Source organism: Siniperca chuatsi, linkage group LG5, assembly GCF_020085105.1.
Source record: "Siniperca chuatsi isolate FFG_IHB_CAS linkage group LG5, ASM2008510v1, whole genome shotgun sequence".
In the NCBI taxonomy this organism is placed as follows: Eukaryota; Metazoa; Chordata; class Actinopteri; order Centrarchiformes; family Sinipercidae; genus Siniperca; species Siniperca chuatsi.
The window spans coordinates 19757669-19771871 of NC_058046.1; the positions used below are offsets into that span (position 1 = coordinate 19757669).

A 14203-nucleotide genomic window follows, 5' to 3' on the forward strand; every position below is an offset into this window, starting at 1 on the left:
GAAGCACACAAATTGCACTCTTCATTAACTAACTAATTGTTTATTGAAAACTACCATAAATATAATTTCCATTTCGCATGTGTAGCGTTTTTCAAAGCACAACTTGGACTATTTACAATCTAAAACAAACTGTGGCTGTGCTGACTGTCCTAAGTTAATAAGGCACTAAAGGCAAAAGCAGACACAGGTGGTTCAGTGTTAGAAAAGGGGAAAAAACTACTCAAATTTAAATATCACAGGGATCTCTTAGAGCTATTGCATGAGCAGAAATTAAAGCAGAATCAGTTAAAGCACTCAGATCTTATTTATGACAACTGTATTTTAAGAAGTGATAAAATAAGTAGCCCACACAATAGGTCAATGATATTACTTAACATTTTCACATTCTCACTTCCACTGCAAAGTATCATTTTCTTACAGTTCATCTCTATAAAGACTGGAATAGAAACTACTCTCTTACATGTTCATATTCTCTTTGGCTGGATTTTTACAGACACAAGATAAAATGAAAATATTGAAACCTTTGGATTAAAGAGACTTAGAATCTTGGTTGTGTAAACAGGGAGGAACTATGTAAAATCTAATTGTTCTCTAGACAGCCAAGAAAAAGCACTGTAAAGTTTTGTTTTATGTAATTCTCCTGTCTTGGCTCTCCTCATGTCTTTCCTTCTTCTTGTATCCCTTTGTCTCCTCTCCTGTCCTCCTGCTCCTCTTTACACAAGATTGAACTCCTTCAGGTTGTGTCTGAGGATGGTGTCTTTGACGGCCACAAAGACGAAGCGGATGTTTTCTGTGTCTGTGGCGCAGGTAAAGTGAGGGTACAGCGTCTTGTCCTTGTCCGGGTTTTGTTCTTGGTACATTTTCAGGATGAATTCCTGAGCTGCTGTAGGATCCTGCTGAGGTCCTGCAGTTCAGGGTTGATATTATTTCAGTATGTTTTGGGTAAATTCAACAATGATGAAATGATTTGTATTATTTGTTTAAGATAAAATATTAGCCAAGCCTGTTCTCTAAAAGATTTACAAATATGATGAGGGACCAAATATGACAAATACAGTGGCATGTATGTGAACCTTTTGGAATTTCATGGTTTTCTGAATAAATTTGTTGTAAAATGTAATCTGATCTTCATCAGTCAAGGGTTTTGACAAAAATAATGTGCCTAAAAATAATTACACAAAAAAATTCTTTCATCTTTCATTCTTCTTTATTGAACACAGTCATTCAACATTTAAAATGGCAGTGGAAAAATTAAGTGAACCCTTGAGTTAATGACCTCAAAAAAAGCTAAATGGAGTCAGGTTTTAGCACCTGGAATCTCGTTAAGATAATATGTTTGGAGGTGTGGACTACAGCTACTTTGACCGATAAAAAAACCCCTCAAACGTTTGGAGTTTGCACTGCACAAGAAAAACATGCTTATGTGAGCCATGCCTTGCCAAAAAGAGCTTTCAGAGGAGCTATGATCAGGAATTGTTGCTTTACATAAAGCTGGAAAGGGTTACAAAGTTATTTCAAAGACTTTAGAAATTAACCAGTCTACAGTTAAGCAAACAATCTACAGATGCTTTGAGACTGTTTTACTCTACCAAGAAGAGGGTACCCAGTCAAAATGACACCAAGAGAAGACTCATCAGTGAGGTAAAGAACCAACCAAATGACAGCCAAAGATTTGAAGGCATCATTGGAACTTGCGAACATCTCTGCAATACGTAAAACACTGAACAAGCAGGGTATCCACGAAAGGACACCACGAAGGAAGCCACTGCTTACTAAAAAGAACATTGCTGCATGCCTGAAGTTTGCAAAAGAGCACATTGATACTCCACAGCAGTATTGGCAAAATATTTTGTGGACTGATGAAACTAAGATTGAACTATTTGGAAAACACACAGCGCTACATCTGGCATAGAAAGGGCACGGCATATCATCATGAAAACATCATCCCAACTGTAAAGTACAGTCGAGGAAACATCATGATTTGGGCCTGCTTTGCTGCATCAGGGCCTGGCCAGCTTGCAATCATTGAAGGGAAGATGAATTCCCAAGTATATCAGACAATTCTTCAGGATAATGTGAGGATGTCTGTACGTCAGCTGAAACTGTGTAGAAGGTGGGTGATGCAACAGGACAACGACCCAAAACACCGAAGCAAGTCCACAACAGAATGGCTTCAGAAAAACAAAAGCCACCTTTTGGAGTGGCCAAGTCAGAGCCCAGACCTCAACCCAATAGAGATGCTATGGATTGACTTGAAGAGGGCCATACACATGAGACGTCCAAAGAATATGACAGAGCTAAAGCAGTTCTGCCAGGAGGAATGGGCTAAAATTCCTCCAACGATGTGCAGGTCTAATCCACAGCTACAGGAAGTGCCTGGTTGAGCTTATTGCTGCCATGGGGGTGTCAACCACTTGTTAATTCTAAGGTTTCACTTAGTCTTTCAATTGCCATTTTGAATGTTGAATGACTGTGTTCAATAAAGACATGAAAGATCAGACTTAGATGAAGATCAGATCACATTTTGACAAATTTATTCAGAAAACCATGAAATTCCAAAAGGTTCACATACTTTTCCTTGCCACTGTGCCACAAGGCATGTTTGTTTAGAGAATGTTTCTTAGTGCACAAGGTTATCTTTTCAAACACCAGAGTGTATTGGAGGCTGGCTAATCTTCAATGTTTTGTATGCCACATTTCATGTGTTGCATACCACTCAGTTGCCAGTTTATTAGGTACACCTAGCTGAAATGCAGTCAAATGCAACAATTGAAAGGCAACAAAGCCTCCCTTCATGAAGATCATAATGTTCAGTTTTTGTTGAAACTAGAGAGGTGTTGATTCAATTTTCTGATCATTTTGGAGGATGTAGTTGTGGTTGAATTGTATTGTTACACAGAAGTGTTTATTTAGCCTACCCTCTTTGCTATAAATGGGGTGGACAAAATAATAGAAATGCCTGTCACTATGCAGGACTGTTGTATTTGACTGCATTAGTTTTAGATAGGTGTACCTAATAAACTGGCAAATGAGTTGACAAGTTTATCACAAGATCTGTGCATAGCACCTCTGGTCTCTCTGACACTCCAAACCCAAAGCTCTGATAGTTCTTGCGCCATACATTTTCTTTCTTCTGTCCTTTTTTAGACCCAAATGCAAAAACAATCTCAACAGTGTGTGCACACAATTCAAACCTGAATCTATCAATCAGGTTAAAACAGTTAAGATTCAAAATGTGCAAAGGCTGACCGTATGGGGGTTGGACCTACTGGACCGACCTACATGTGACTTCAAGATATTCAAACAAACTAACCTGTAAATTCAGGGAAGTAGGTGGCTACATGAGAATACATGATCTTCTCCTTGAGGATGTCGGTCTTGTTGAGGAAAAGTATGACAGAGGAGCGCTGGAACCAGGGATAGGTTATGATGGTTTTGAATAGGGCCTTGCTCTCCTCCATACGGTTCTGAAATAAAATTGCAGCACAAGAGGCAACAATGAAGACATATTTTAAGGGATAAACGCCTGGAACACGATCTGCTGTTGAGCTGAATTCTCACTTCGTTGTCGCACTCAGCCAGGACCTGGTCGTACTCGCTGAGCGCCACCAGGAAGATGATGGAGGTGACGTTTTCAAAGCAGTGGATCCACTTCCTCCTCTCTGACCTCTGACCCCCCACATCCACCATCCTGCCACAACAGCCAATCCCAAAAACAGAAAGGTTATGCATTGTCAAAAGTCATCTGTGCTCCCTACTGTATGGCCAGTTCCAATGCAACATACTTAAGCCATTACCTCCCATATTGGTGTGTTATATCTCACCTGAAGATGACATTCTCCATGTCAAAGGGGTATTCGATGATACCCGTGGTTGGCACTCTGACTCGGAGGATATCCTGCAGGTCAGGTACATAAGAGGGTTCTGTAATTCGATCCAGGTCGGTGAGATAGCTGAAAAAAGGAGGAGAAAATAAGCGCAAAGAGAGGAAATATAAAGGAAAATAACAGAACTGGGGGAATTCTGTGGCTTTTAAAACAAGTAGAAACAACACTTAAGTGCATTGTCACTTAAGTAAGTATTGACATTGAATTAGCAGGGGTTGGTTAGTGAGACATAGAAGGGAGGTTAAAACCATTAGGAAAGAGTTTTGCTACAATAGAGAAGTAGAGAAGAGAATTTTCTTTTCCCTTTTGTAGCTGGATTATCTCTAGCTTCACAAAAAAAACATCTTTATTAATGCAAATTTTTTGTTTCACTATCAGCAGGTGCTGATCTATGTGATCAGAAGGGACACCTCCTGTGCTCATTAGTGTATTTTTGTACTTGCAAAACATGGCAGCAAGATTGACAGTAACATACAGAGGGTGAACAAAATTACAGGAACACCCATAATCAGGGCCACAGCTAGAAATACAGAGGTCAAGAGTCCAATCCCCCTAAAATAACCTCACCTATACACCTAAAGAGTCTCTAGTTTTTTCTTTTTTCTTTAAATTTAGTTATCTGCTCAATGATTATTTTTACAAACAAATCTGGTGGAGAATTGCTGAATCCTTTATTTCTTTATTTTGGGATAAAATTATTCAGATTTGAATTTTCTAAATCTAAAAACGTAGGAATCGGCATAGAAAATACCCACCAGGTGTACGTTTTTCATTTTAGAAGGTAAAATCCCAGCAGATTGCTAATACCCCCAAATTTACAGGAAACGATACTGGGGTCATAATCTCAGTGTCTTCAATGGAGGCTACAGCCCTGCATATTATAATGCAATCCAATACTATAGCCTTGCAACAAACACCTAGATAAATTCTTTGAGACTGTCAGAGAGGTGTTGAACTGACCTGTTTAATATTTTTAGTCGTTAGTGTGATGAGGCATTGCCTTACATTATGTTGTAAGGTGTTCCTGTTATTTTGTCTACCCTCTGTAATATCTGTGGGAACTATTTGGCAGAGCTGAAGAGAATAGAATCTCTGTGTGTGTATTATTGAGCAACAAAAAAGTTGCATGTCTAATGCTCACTATTTGGTGGAGTCGGACAGCTGGTATTCCCTGCGTCGGTCGTAGCACTCCTGTATTCCTGCATCGCTCCACAGACTCCTGATGGCCACCGCAAGGCTTTGTTCGAACTCCTCCACCTTGTCCACTTCCACCTCCAGGATTGAGTTTGCATGGCTCTATGGACACACGGACAGACACGGAGACAATTAGAAAATGGTCCATCCTACATGTCCCCAACTTCTCTTACTTTGTGGAAACAGATCGAGGAGGAAAAGAAGCAAAAAACAAGTTTAGATTTTTATTTTATTTTGTTATAAGACACTTAATCCCACATCCAACCCTGTCCCCCGATGTTTTATTGTGTTATGAGAATATAGTAAAAAAAATAAACAAAGCTAAGGAATATTTCCGTCTCTGTCCAGGAACCTACTTTTGATCAAATGATTTGTTTCTAATGATTTGACCACACGAAGTTTTACATGTTTAAGACTGTTAACTACAACTCACATATATTTTACATCCCTGTTGATCCAAAGCATTCCATTAAGTAATTTTAATTCAATATATCATGTAGAGACAAGCTAAGTGATATATAAATAAAGTTATATATGTAACTTTTATTGTAAATCACTTCAAATATTAATAATTCTTTTTTGCTGACATGAGGCTTTCACACAGCATCTCCTTTATTTCTGTAGACTATAACACATTTTTTGACAGAAATGTTTAAAACTGAATTATTAATATTTGAAGTGATTTACAATAGCATGCATAGACTTTCAATAAAAAAGGCACAAAACCAAGTTGGGATAAAATCCCATTACATGTAAATAGACTGTATTATAGCCTGATTCTTTACATTTTTCTTCTGTATTTGTGTGTATAAATACTGAAAGATTTTACAACCTATGATAATATTTTGAGTGATTATCACTGAAGATTTGTACATTTTTATAGGCGCATTTCAGTTTGTGCTGAAAAAAAGGATACCATGCCAAAACGAACCTGAACTCCAGAGTCAAAAATAATTCTCACTGATGGCAAAAGGAGCAGACCCGTTTTGTACCTGGTTCTGGGGATCAGAGAAAGATATACTATGTGCCTCCATGGCTCGGACCATGGTCTGCATGGACGTGTAGATGTTCTGGAAGACCAGTTTGGCGTAGCCCTTCTTGTCCTCATCTGTGTATCCTCCTCCATGGATAATCCTCATTTGTTTGATGAAGGTACTCTTTCCACTCTCTCCAGTACCTGTTGGATACAGTGAGGGTTAAATCTAATAATATATTTTTATATATGTCATACTTTTAACAGAAAAACATCTTAACATATTACAATTAATGTTCAAGGGAAACTGCTGAATGTGTGGGGAGACAGGAATGGAGGGTGAAGGTTGCAGGGTGCTGATCAATGTTATGACATTGAGTTATGTTATTATTTGTCTGTTGATTGTAAGTAATTGTGTTAATGTCCTGGCCAATTAATCAGAGGGCTATCATATACCTAAGTAAAGTACTTGATTAAATGTTCTTTCCACCACTGCTCTACATACATATATGTGAGCTGACAGTTCCCTACCAGCTATATTAAAACACTCATCTCTCTGTTTCTGTGCAGCTTGTTACTAAGAGTCAAGTTGAAGTTAATCCTCTCATACAGCCATCTTTCTATTCAAACATGTCACTTACACTCAGTGGTCAGTTTATTAGGTAGGGGTGGAAAAAATAGTAGAAATGCCTTCTATTTGAAGGCAATCCATCTAGCTGGTGTACCTGATGAACTAGTAACTGGGTTTTTACCAATAATGAGGACATGCTTATATTAGTAGTGCATTGTTTCACTCAGACAGGTACAGGTTCAGATCAATGTGTGTGTTTGGATACATACTAGCTTTCCACTGTCAGTCAAACAAACAGACACATACTGTACTTAAAAGGCCTGTCCACTTACACAACGTACATTTCATGACAATAAATTCTAAATGCAATAAATCACATGTTCACTAACTGTCTTAGTTTAACACACACACACACAGAGTGTCTGTCACGTTCCTCTTCCGTTCTTGCAGCACAAGCTCCTAATATTCTCATTCAGACCACATGTTGCTGAATCTATTTGTTTAACAAATGTGTGTTTGTTAACAGACCTGAATATTGGAAGTTGCCGTGTGTGTGCTTGCACCTTGCATGCAAGTGTGTGTGAGCATAGACCTGCATCTGTATCCCTGCCTCTCAGCAAAGTGTGTAAAGCTCTGTAATGAGCCTGGGTGGTGCCAGCCATTTTTTGGTTTCCTGGCTGTTTTGCATAGCATCATGAATACTTGAGTCTTTACATCTTAGCAAACAAGGCTTAGACAAATTGTCTGCATTTGAATGCACCTTGTTTACAAGTCAAGTTTCTTAGAGATAAGGGAGGTATGGGCAAGACAGGCAGGTAAACTCTGAGATGGAGGCAAATCATGATCCTGCATCTGCTGTGTTTTACTTGTTCAGAGAGAGAGTCTGCCTTAATTGAGCAGAGTCGTCACTCTTTTATCACTGTATGCTTCCAGGTTTTTAAGACTCTGGTCAGATTCATGTAAGATCATTATCGTTTATTTTTATTGCGACATGTCTGTCTTTAATGTAGCAGTTCCTTTAATCCAAAACAATTTTATCTTACAGGAGACAATACAAGTAACCTTGACCTTAACAAACCACAGTCCTACTGGAGGCAGAGTGGACTTTTCATCCACTAATTGTTTAACTACTAGTAGCGCTGCTACACATTCATCGGGGTGATACACTGATCAGACGACATACGTTATCCATGTTGCTCAGAGTCGCAATAAACAGACAACTTATTCTGTTTCCCTCCTCATGAACAAGACCGTTATTGTTTTCTGTTCTCTTTGTTTGTTTTGTGCTTGCATAAGTTTTAATTGGTTAATATTTAATATTGATACTACATCTATTGAAATATACATGCCTACATGGTTGATGGTCTGTAAAAATGCTTGATTCGTGCTTTCTTTGCTGTTTATTCTTTCATTTATTTTTTTCCCACTGACGTCCAGTACTTGCAGTGAAATTGCAGCTGAACCAAATGACCAATACTTGTATAGGCTACAGCACTGTATGGAGCCATGTTGACATGTGCGCATTGTCCTACAGCTTTTTAAGTCCGGTCACTGAATCGACACAAGAGGCAGAATGTGTACGTGTTGATCTTTCATTCTGCTTCACTCCCACTCATCCTCTCTGGGGACCTGACTGTGACCACCCTAATGAAATCCACTGAGAGCTCTGAGTCACTCTGATCAGGTAAATACATGTTATTGTTCCCAGATGTCGAAGATTACAGATTACTCAATAACTTGTAATCACTTATGTCATCTAATTGCTGATAATATTTTGAGTTACCTGGAAAATCTAAAGGGTAAGATACAAAGAGACACAACACATATTGTGTCATTTGGAAAGTATTATTGCTAACCATGATTGTACATCACTTAATGTTCTGTAAAATAATGTGATTTCAATGTCAAAATAGTTTCAGAAGTTAAGAGCTTTGATAAGTGAGTAATCTTTTTTCTGATAAACTGTTGCACCTGTTCCTGCTCATTAGGCAGTTTAGCCCCTGTTTAGCCCTTTCACAGGCCCACTGATTTGTTTCTGTGGTATGGTCATCCACCGTACAAATGGGATTTATAATCAATTTGGTTTACTTGGACAATTTCTTTTGAGAGAAAACCCTTTCTAAGAGAGCAGTGGAGGCAAACCTACGGCTCATATCCTGCGCAGTGCTGGATTTGCATGATGTTTGCATGAGGTGCGCCCGCAGCAGCTAGTTATAACATTCAAACACACCACTGAACGAGGCCTAAACATTGACTCCTGTCCCTGAAGTGCTTCCACACTGCTACAGTAAAATGGGTTGTGTCCAGAGCACTGATAGAGTCACAGATGATAGAAGCTACATGGCAACACCCTGTTTCCACATTCACTGGATCTGTCAAGTGTTCCCAAAGCTAACATAGAACCCTGTATCATAGTGCTGAAAGAGCAAACCTGGGTTCAAGTCCTTTCTCAGCCGGCAGACCTGCTGAAGTGTCCTTGAGCAAGTCAGTGAACTCATACCAGGAAGTAAGCTGTGTACGCCCCTCTTTCACTGTTACAGGGCAAGTGAAAAACTGTTTCTAAGTGCTTCACATTATTAACATCTCCATAAAAGATGCCACAATGTTTAAACATCACAATTGACACCTGGACATCACATTCATATTTCCCCCTCACTATTCTTTTCTTTACCTTCCTTTCCTACTTAGGCTCAGATGAGGCTGGAGTTTGTCCCAACAGAGACCCATATTTCTCTAGTCTATCAAGGGGCAAACAGAGAAATCCTCCAACGCGCAGCTCTCTGAGAGAATGTAACTGGAAATGTGATGTCAGTAGCGAGTTTCGGTTTCCATATACATTTTGACTGGAGACGAGCTAACGTCAAAACACAAATATCATCTTAAACCGTCAAATCTCTCTCTAGATGTGTTTTCATTATTCCTGTGCCAGGTGGGAACTAAATGAGTCCAGCAGACAAATTAATCAAGGTTGAAAACTCTCCATAGTGCGTAAAATCAATGGTGCGACTATGGTGCGAAGCTGCTCACACCCTGAAAGTTCGGGCTTAGCCAGTGCGCACTACACCACATCCGGAGACCAGAAAGAGGAATGAGGAGATAGGAAATGTAGAGAACAGTTAAATGTTAACGTCCTCACATTATTCGTGACTTGGATCCTTGATGCACAGTCTCATCTATCCAACCTATGAAACATTTTAAAATATAGAGCATGGGTATTCCTTGTGCAGTGTCTATTCCTACATTATAAAATCTATTATAATTTAAATACAGTTTAGTCGACAGACTGCTGAGTGCTTCCCCACCTGCCATGATACCTGCATGTCCAGGTGTGGTCAGGAAGTAATGGGAAATTAAAAGCTGTCATTGATGACTCACTGACCTGCCGTCGTTGCCACCAGGGTCCATTACCAGGGTCCATTATTTTATGGCATTTTGGCCGGAAAGGTACAGAAAAGATAAGGATGGGGCTACCCATTAAGACCATATTTTTATTTTTTAAGTGCCACTTACTACTCTGGGATGAGGGCCACTAAGAATGTGTGAGGAGGCTGTTTGTACACTCAGTTAGCCTGCAGGCTCAGTGATGCTCACCCAACAGCAGCAGCTTCAGCTCCCGGCGAGAGTCCTTCTTGTCTCTCCGCAGCTGCTTCTCAATCTCCTCGTTGATCCTCTGGTTCTCTCTGTCCTCCGCCGACACACAACATCCAGCCATCATTCAAACTGACCAGCTCGCTCTCCGATGAGCCTTCTGCTGTCAACGTGCAAATGTTGAGGGCTTTTGGAGACGTTTGCCCTCGTTAAGGCAGCCGCTTCTTCTCCACTCGCTCCCCCTCTCTCACTTCACAAATTCAGAAGGGGAAAGGCGCAGAGCATCTTTGAAAGTGATGCCTTCTTGTTCCTCTTAAGGCCGAATGAGAAAAGCAGTTTATTGAGGAAGATCTAGGGAGGTTTTAATAGTTTAAATATTCCGCGGCTAAAACAGAGAAACCTTCGTTTAAAGGGAAAAGTCCAGAGATCTATTTTAGGACTAAAAAGCTCTGACTCTCTTTGATAAGGTGCTGTGGTTGGTCTGAAGCACGAGGACACTTGTTGAACTTTATCCAGCCGGTTAGGGAGGGCGTGGCAGTTGCAAATAGAAAAGGATAAAATGGGAAGTTCGCATCCTCAGCAAGCAGCCTGTGTTGTCTTTCCCCCACAGAGTTGCCTGTGACACGATAGGCTACATAAAGATAACTAAGACTGGTGGAGTAGGGGTGCAGGGTAGGCTTTAATAAAAGAAAAAAAGCCAAGAAAATAGGAGCTATAGGCCTTTCTTAGATATGCGTATTTAAACAACATGGTTCCCAGCTGCAAGTAGCTTTCTTGGTACATTTTTATACATCAGACATGTAGGCTATTACAAGGGGTTCAGGACGTGGAACATCCTTTACAGTTACAGGAGAGAGGAAGTGAAGGATCCGACTCCAGTGCATCCTTTGACGCTGCCATGTCTCCCAACGGCCACTAGGGGTCAGGAAGGCCAGCTGTGAGTGAATGAATGAGTATTTGAATTATATCCTGGGTCCAGGAGGAACTTTGCATCTCCAAAGGTTTTGGACAAAGGTTTTTGAGAAGAATGAAAGCCAGGTATTCACAGTTTGGGTTCATAGCATGAGCAATAATGTTACAGTATGATAATGCAACTGAGATATTAACAATCAGAATCAGAATCAGAAATACTTTATTGATCCCTCAGGGGAAACTCTTTTGTTACAACAGCTCACTATCACGTCAGTGCACTATTATAGCAGTACTAAGCAAAAAAATATAATACACTATAATACAGGTCAGAAAATAAATTAAGTACCAAGTGGGTATAAGTATAAAATTAAAACAAGTGTGAAGTACAAAGTGGGTTTACCGGTTGATGATAATAATACGGTATAAAGTAATAGTGCATGAACTGTCAAGTTAAGTGTAGCTTATTAAGATTATAATGAGATAGAGGATATTGCACAGCAGTAATAGAGGTATGAATAAATATCAATAAATAGGGAATTTTAAACTGAAAAGAGTATATTGCACAGCAGTATTAACACAGAGAATATCGCACAATTATTTCAAGAATTGCAGTGATGTTAATGATCCAATGTCCACTTTGGTGAACACTTATAGGGAGGAGTTAAATAGTTTGATGGCCACAGGCAGGAATGACTTCCTGTGGCGCTCTGTGGTGCATTTTGGGGGGATGAGTTTTTGGTGTTGAAAGCATTGGAGAAGTCAAAAAACATGATCCTCACCGTGCTTGCCGGCTTGTCCAGGTGGGTGTAGATGCGGTTCAGCAGGAAGATGATGGCGTCCTCAACTCCCATCTGGGGCTGGTAGGCGAACTGAAGGGGGTCCAGGAGGGGTCTGACCATCGGCCGCAGCTGTTCCAGCACCAGTCTCTCCAGGGTCTTCATTATGTGGGAGGTCAGTGCCACCGGTCTGTAGTCCTTGGAGCCACTGGGACACAGCGTCACAGAACAGGGACCCTTTGAAGACTCAGGCTCAGGTTGAAGACATGGTGAAGGATTCCACATAGCTGGGGGGCACAGGCTTTTAGCACCCTGGGGCAAACGCCATCGGGGCCTGCAGCCTTGTTTGAGTAGTGTTTCATCAGCTGTCCTCTCACCTGGTCAGAAGTCAGGCTCACAGCAGAGGTTACAGGCGAGGGAGGGAGGGAGTTGTCAGTCTGGATAGGGCTGTTAGCCTGAGAGCCAGTTAAGGGGGGAGTAGGACTCTCCCAGGAAGATGAGGGAGGGGGGAGCAGTGGACTCAGAGGAGTCTGAGGGCCGACAGCAGCTGAGTTAGAGAGGGGATGAGCAGGAGCTGGTGTGTCAAATCTGTTAAAGAACAGATTAAGTTCGTTGGCCCTGTCCAAGCTGCCTTCAACTCCTCTGCTGCTAGTCGGTCTGAAGCCAGTGATGCTCTTCATGAAGTGAGCTTGTTTTTCATAGATCAGTGCTCAGTATCATTATTATAAAAGAGAGACAACAAAATAAATTGGAGATGTATAAATCAATTCATAGAAATATCAAATGAAAGATCGGAGATGAAAAGAGGTTATAAAGTTCACAATTATTACAACTAAATACTTATTCTCAATTTTATGACCCTATAGGGATAATATGGTGATTTTCCTGAAGAGTGGGAGGCAAACTCCTCTTCTAGGGTGGTATAATCCAATCTAGAAAGATAGCATCTTTTATTGGAATTCATGAATGGACAAATCATCAAATAGCAGCTGTGGACCTGCCGTAAGCAGGAGTCATCTGCTTAAATAAAAAATAACCACACATTAAAATACAGAAAACTGGGAAAAGACTAGCAGTTACTCTACTAATGTGAAATGGTGCTTTGAAGGGAATCATTAAAGTCTCCACAGTTTGACTCAGACAGAGATCTTTGCATGTGTGTGTGTGTATGCAGGTCACGATTAAATCAGTATCAGTAATAAACATAAAACATCATTCACTGAGAATGTGAATGAGAATGACAAACAGTAAATGTGAATGTGTGTGTGCCCTGATATTAACCAGTCCTTGCCATTCATCAATTAAAAGATATAAATTAATTAAGTTTGAGTATTAGGTTATATCTAACCTTGATAAAATAACCACAGGCAGTCTTCAGGCTTTTTTTTGTGCAATTTACTCTCTGTTTATCCACACATTTGTCCTCTTTTTCAACAACATTCTCAACACATACATTTGTGAGAAGTCCAGTCTACTCTGTAGTATCATCATGACTGCTTTGCAACAAGAACATTTACAAAAACAGAAAGACTGAATGTGTTACCATCAGCGGGAACAGTTAAGTACAAAGATTTCACTTTTCTATTGAGTCATGTTGAGCATTTTCCAATGGAGAATCTGAATTAAGACAATTTGTTTTTCCTCCCTCTGATCTTGGAGAGGTCATTTAGAATGTGAACATCGATCCTTCAAGGATATAAAAAGCAGTGAATTTACAAAATGGGACAAATTTTCTTGGAGTCGTTGCCTTGATTTACAACCAAAAGTTGTCTTACATCTAAGCAAACTATATTTATGATGGTGTTAGGAGTTTTAAACCAGAAAGTAAACAAAGCCAGCTCCCTGCCAGCCATGTTTTCATATCTTTCTCTCAAAGTATTCTGTTGTCTCTCTTTTTTCTTTTTGAGGGAGTTTTTTTGTGCATGTAAAAAACAAAAATTACCTAAGATGACAAGGGGGGGAAAAGAGCTAAAATAACCTCTTAAGGGCAACTTCACCCAACATGTTGCTTGGCAATAAGCTTGGGGTGCATTCTATTAAAGAATCACATCTGTGTTCACTTCGACTAAATTTTCAGAGCTGGACAGAGGTTTCTAATACAAATTGGAGTTCAAATACAACTGGCAAGGATGTCTGGCAAAGCATTATGCTCATGCTGTGATACATCAGTCACAGACCTGAACTATGATGTTGTCCTATGATGGTGTAATGATATAGGCTACATTTAAAGGCATTGAATTAACCACATTGTACAAATGACAGCTGTATCACTAAAAATAACAGAAAATAAAAGTCGATACAC

The 14203-nt window shown here is 40.0% G+C and overlaps 1 protein-coding gene across 3 annotated transcripts; it reads right to left on the reverse strand.

Moving 5' to 3' along the window:
• Nucleotides 1–20: 20 nt before the first annotated feature.
• On the reverse strand, nucleotides 21–11056 carry gna14a (guanine nucleotide binding protein (G protein), alpha 14a). Of its 3 annotated transcripts, none has more exons than XM_044195881.1 (7): nucleotides 10217–11056; nucleotides 6074–6258; nucleotides 5029–5183; nucleotides 3825–3953; nucleotides 3562–3691; nucleotides 3314–3467; nucleotides 21–904 (listed from the first exon to the last, which is right to left on the reverse strand). In XM_044195881.1, the coding sequence occupies exons 1-7, from the start codon at nucleotides 10338–10340 to the stop codon at nucleotides 714–716; spliced, it is 1068 nt and encodes a 355-aa protein (XP_044051816.1). In that variant the 5' UTR covers nucleotides 10341–11056; the 3' UTR covers nucleotides 21–713. The 3 variants fall into 3 exon arrangements, with proteins under 3 accessions (XP_044051816.1, XP_044051818.1, XP_044051817.1); XM_044195883.1 differs by lacking the exon at nucleotides 10217–11056 and adding an exon at nucleotides 10005–10019; XM_044195882.1 differs by lacking the exon at nucleotides 10217–11056 and adding an exon at nucleotides 9057–9075.
• Nucleotides 11057–14203: the final 3147 nt, after the last annotated feature.

Excerpts from the sequence above, each read along its gene's own strand:
- gna14a (XM_044195881.1), bottom strand. The coding sequence starts at position 10,340 with ATGATGGCTGGATGTTGTGTGTCGGCGGAGGACAGAGAGAACCAGAGG. Across the intron at positions 3,954-5,028 it reads CTGTCCGACTCCACCAAATA|CTATCTCACCGACCTGGATC; the intron begins GTGAGCATTAGA and ends TCCTTTTTTCAG. Across the intron at positions 3,692-3,824 it reads ATGGAGAATGTCATCTTCAG|GATGGTGGATGTGGGGGGTC; the intron begins GTGAGATATAAC and ends CTGTTGTGGCAG.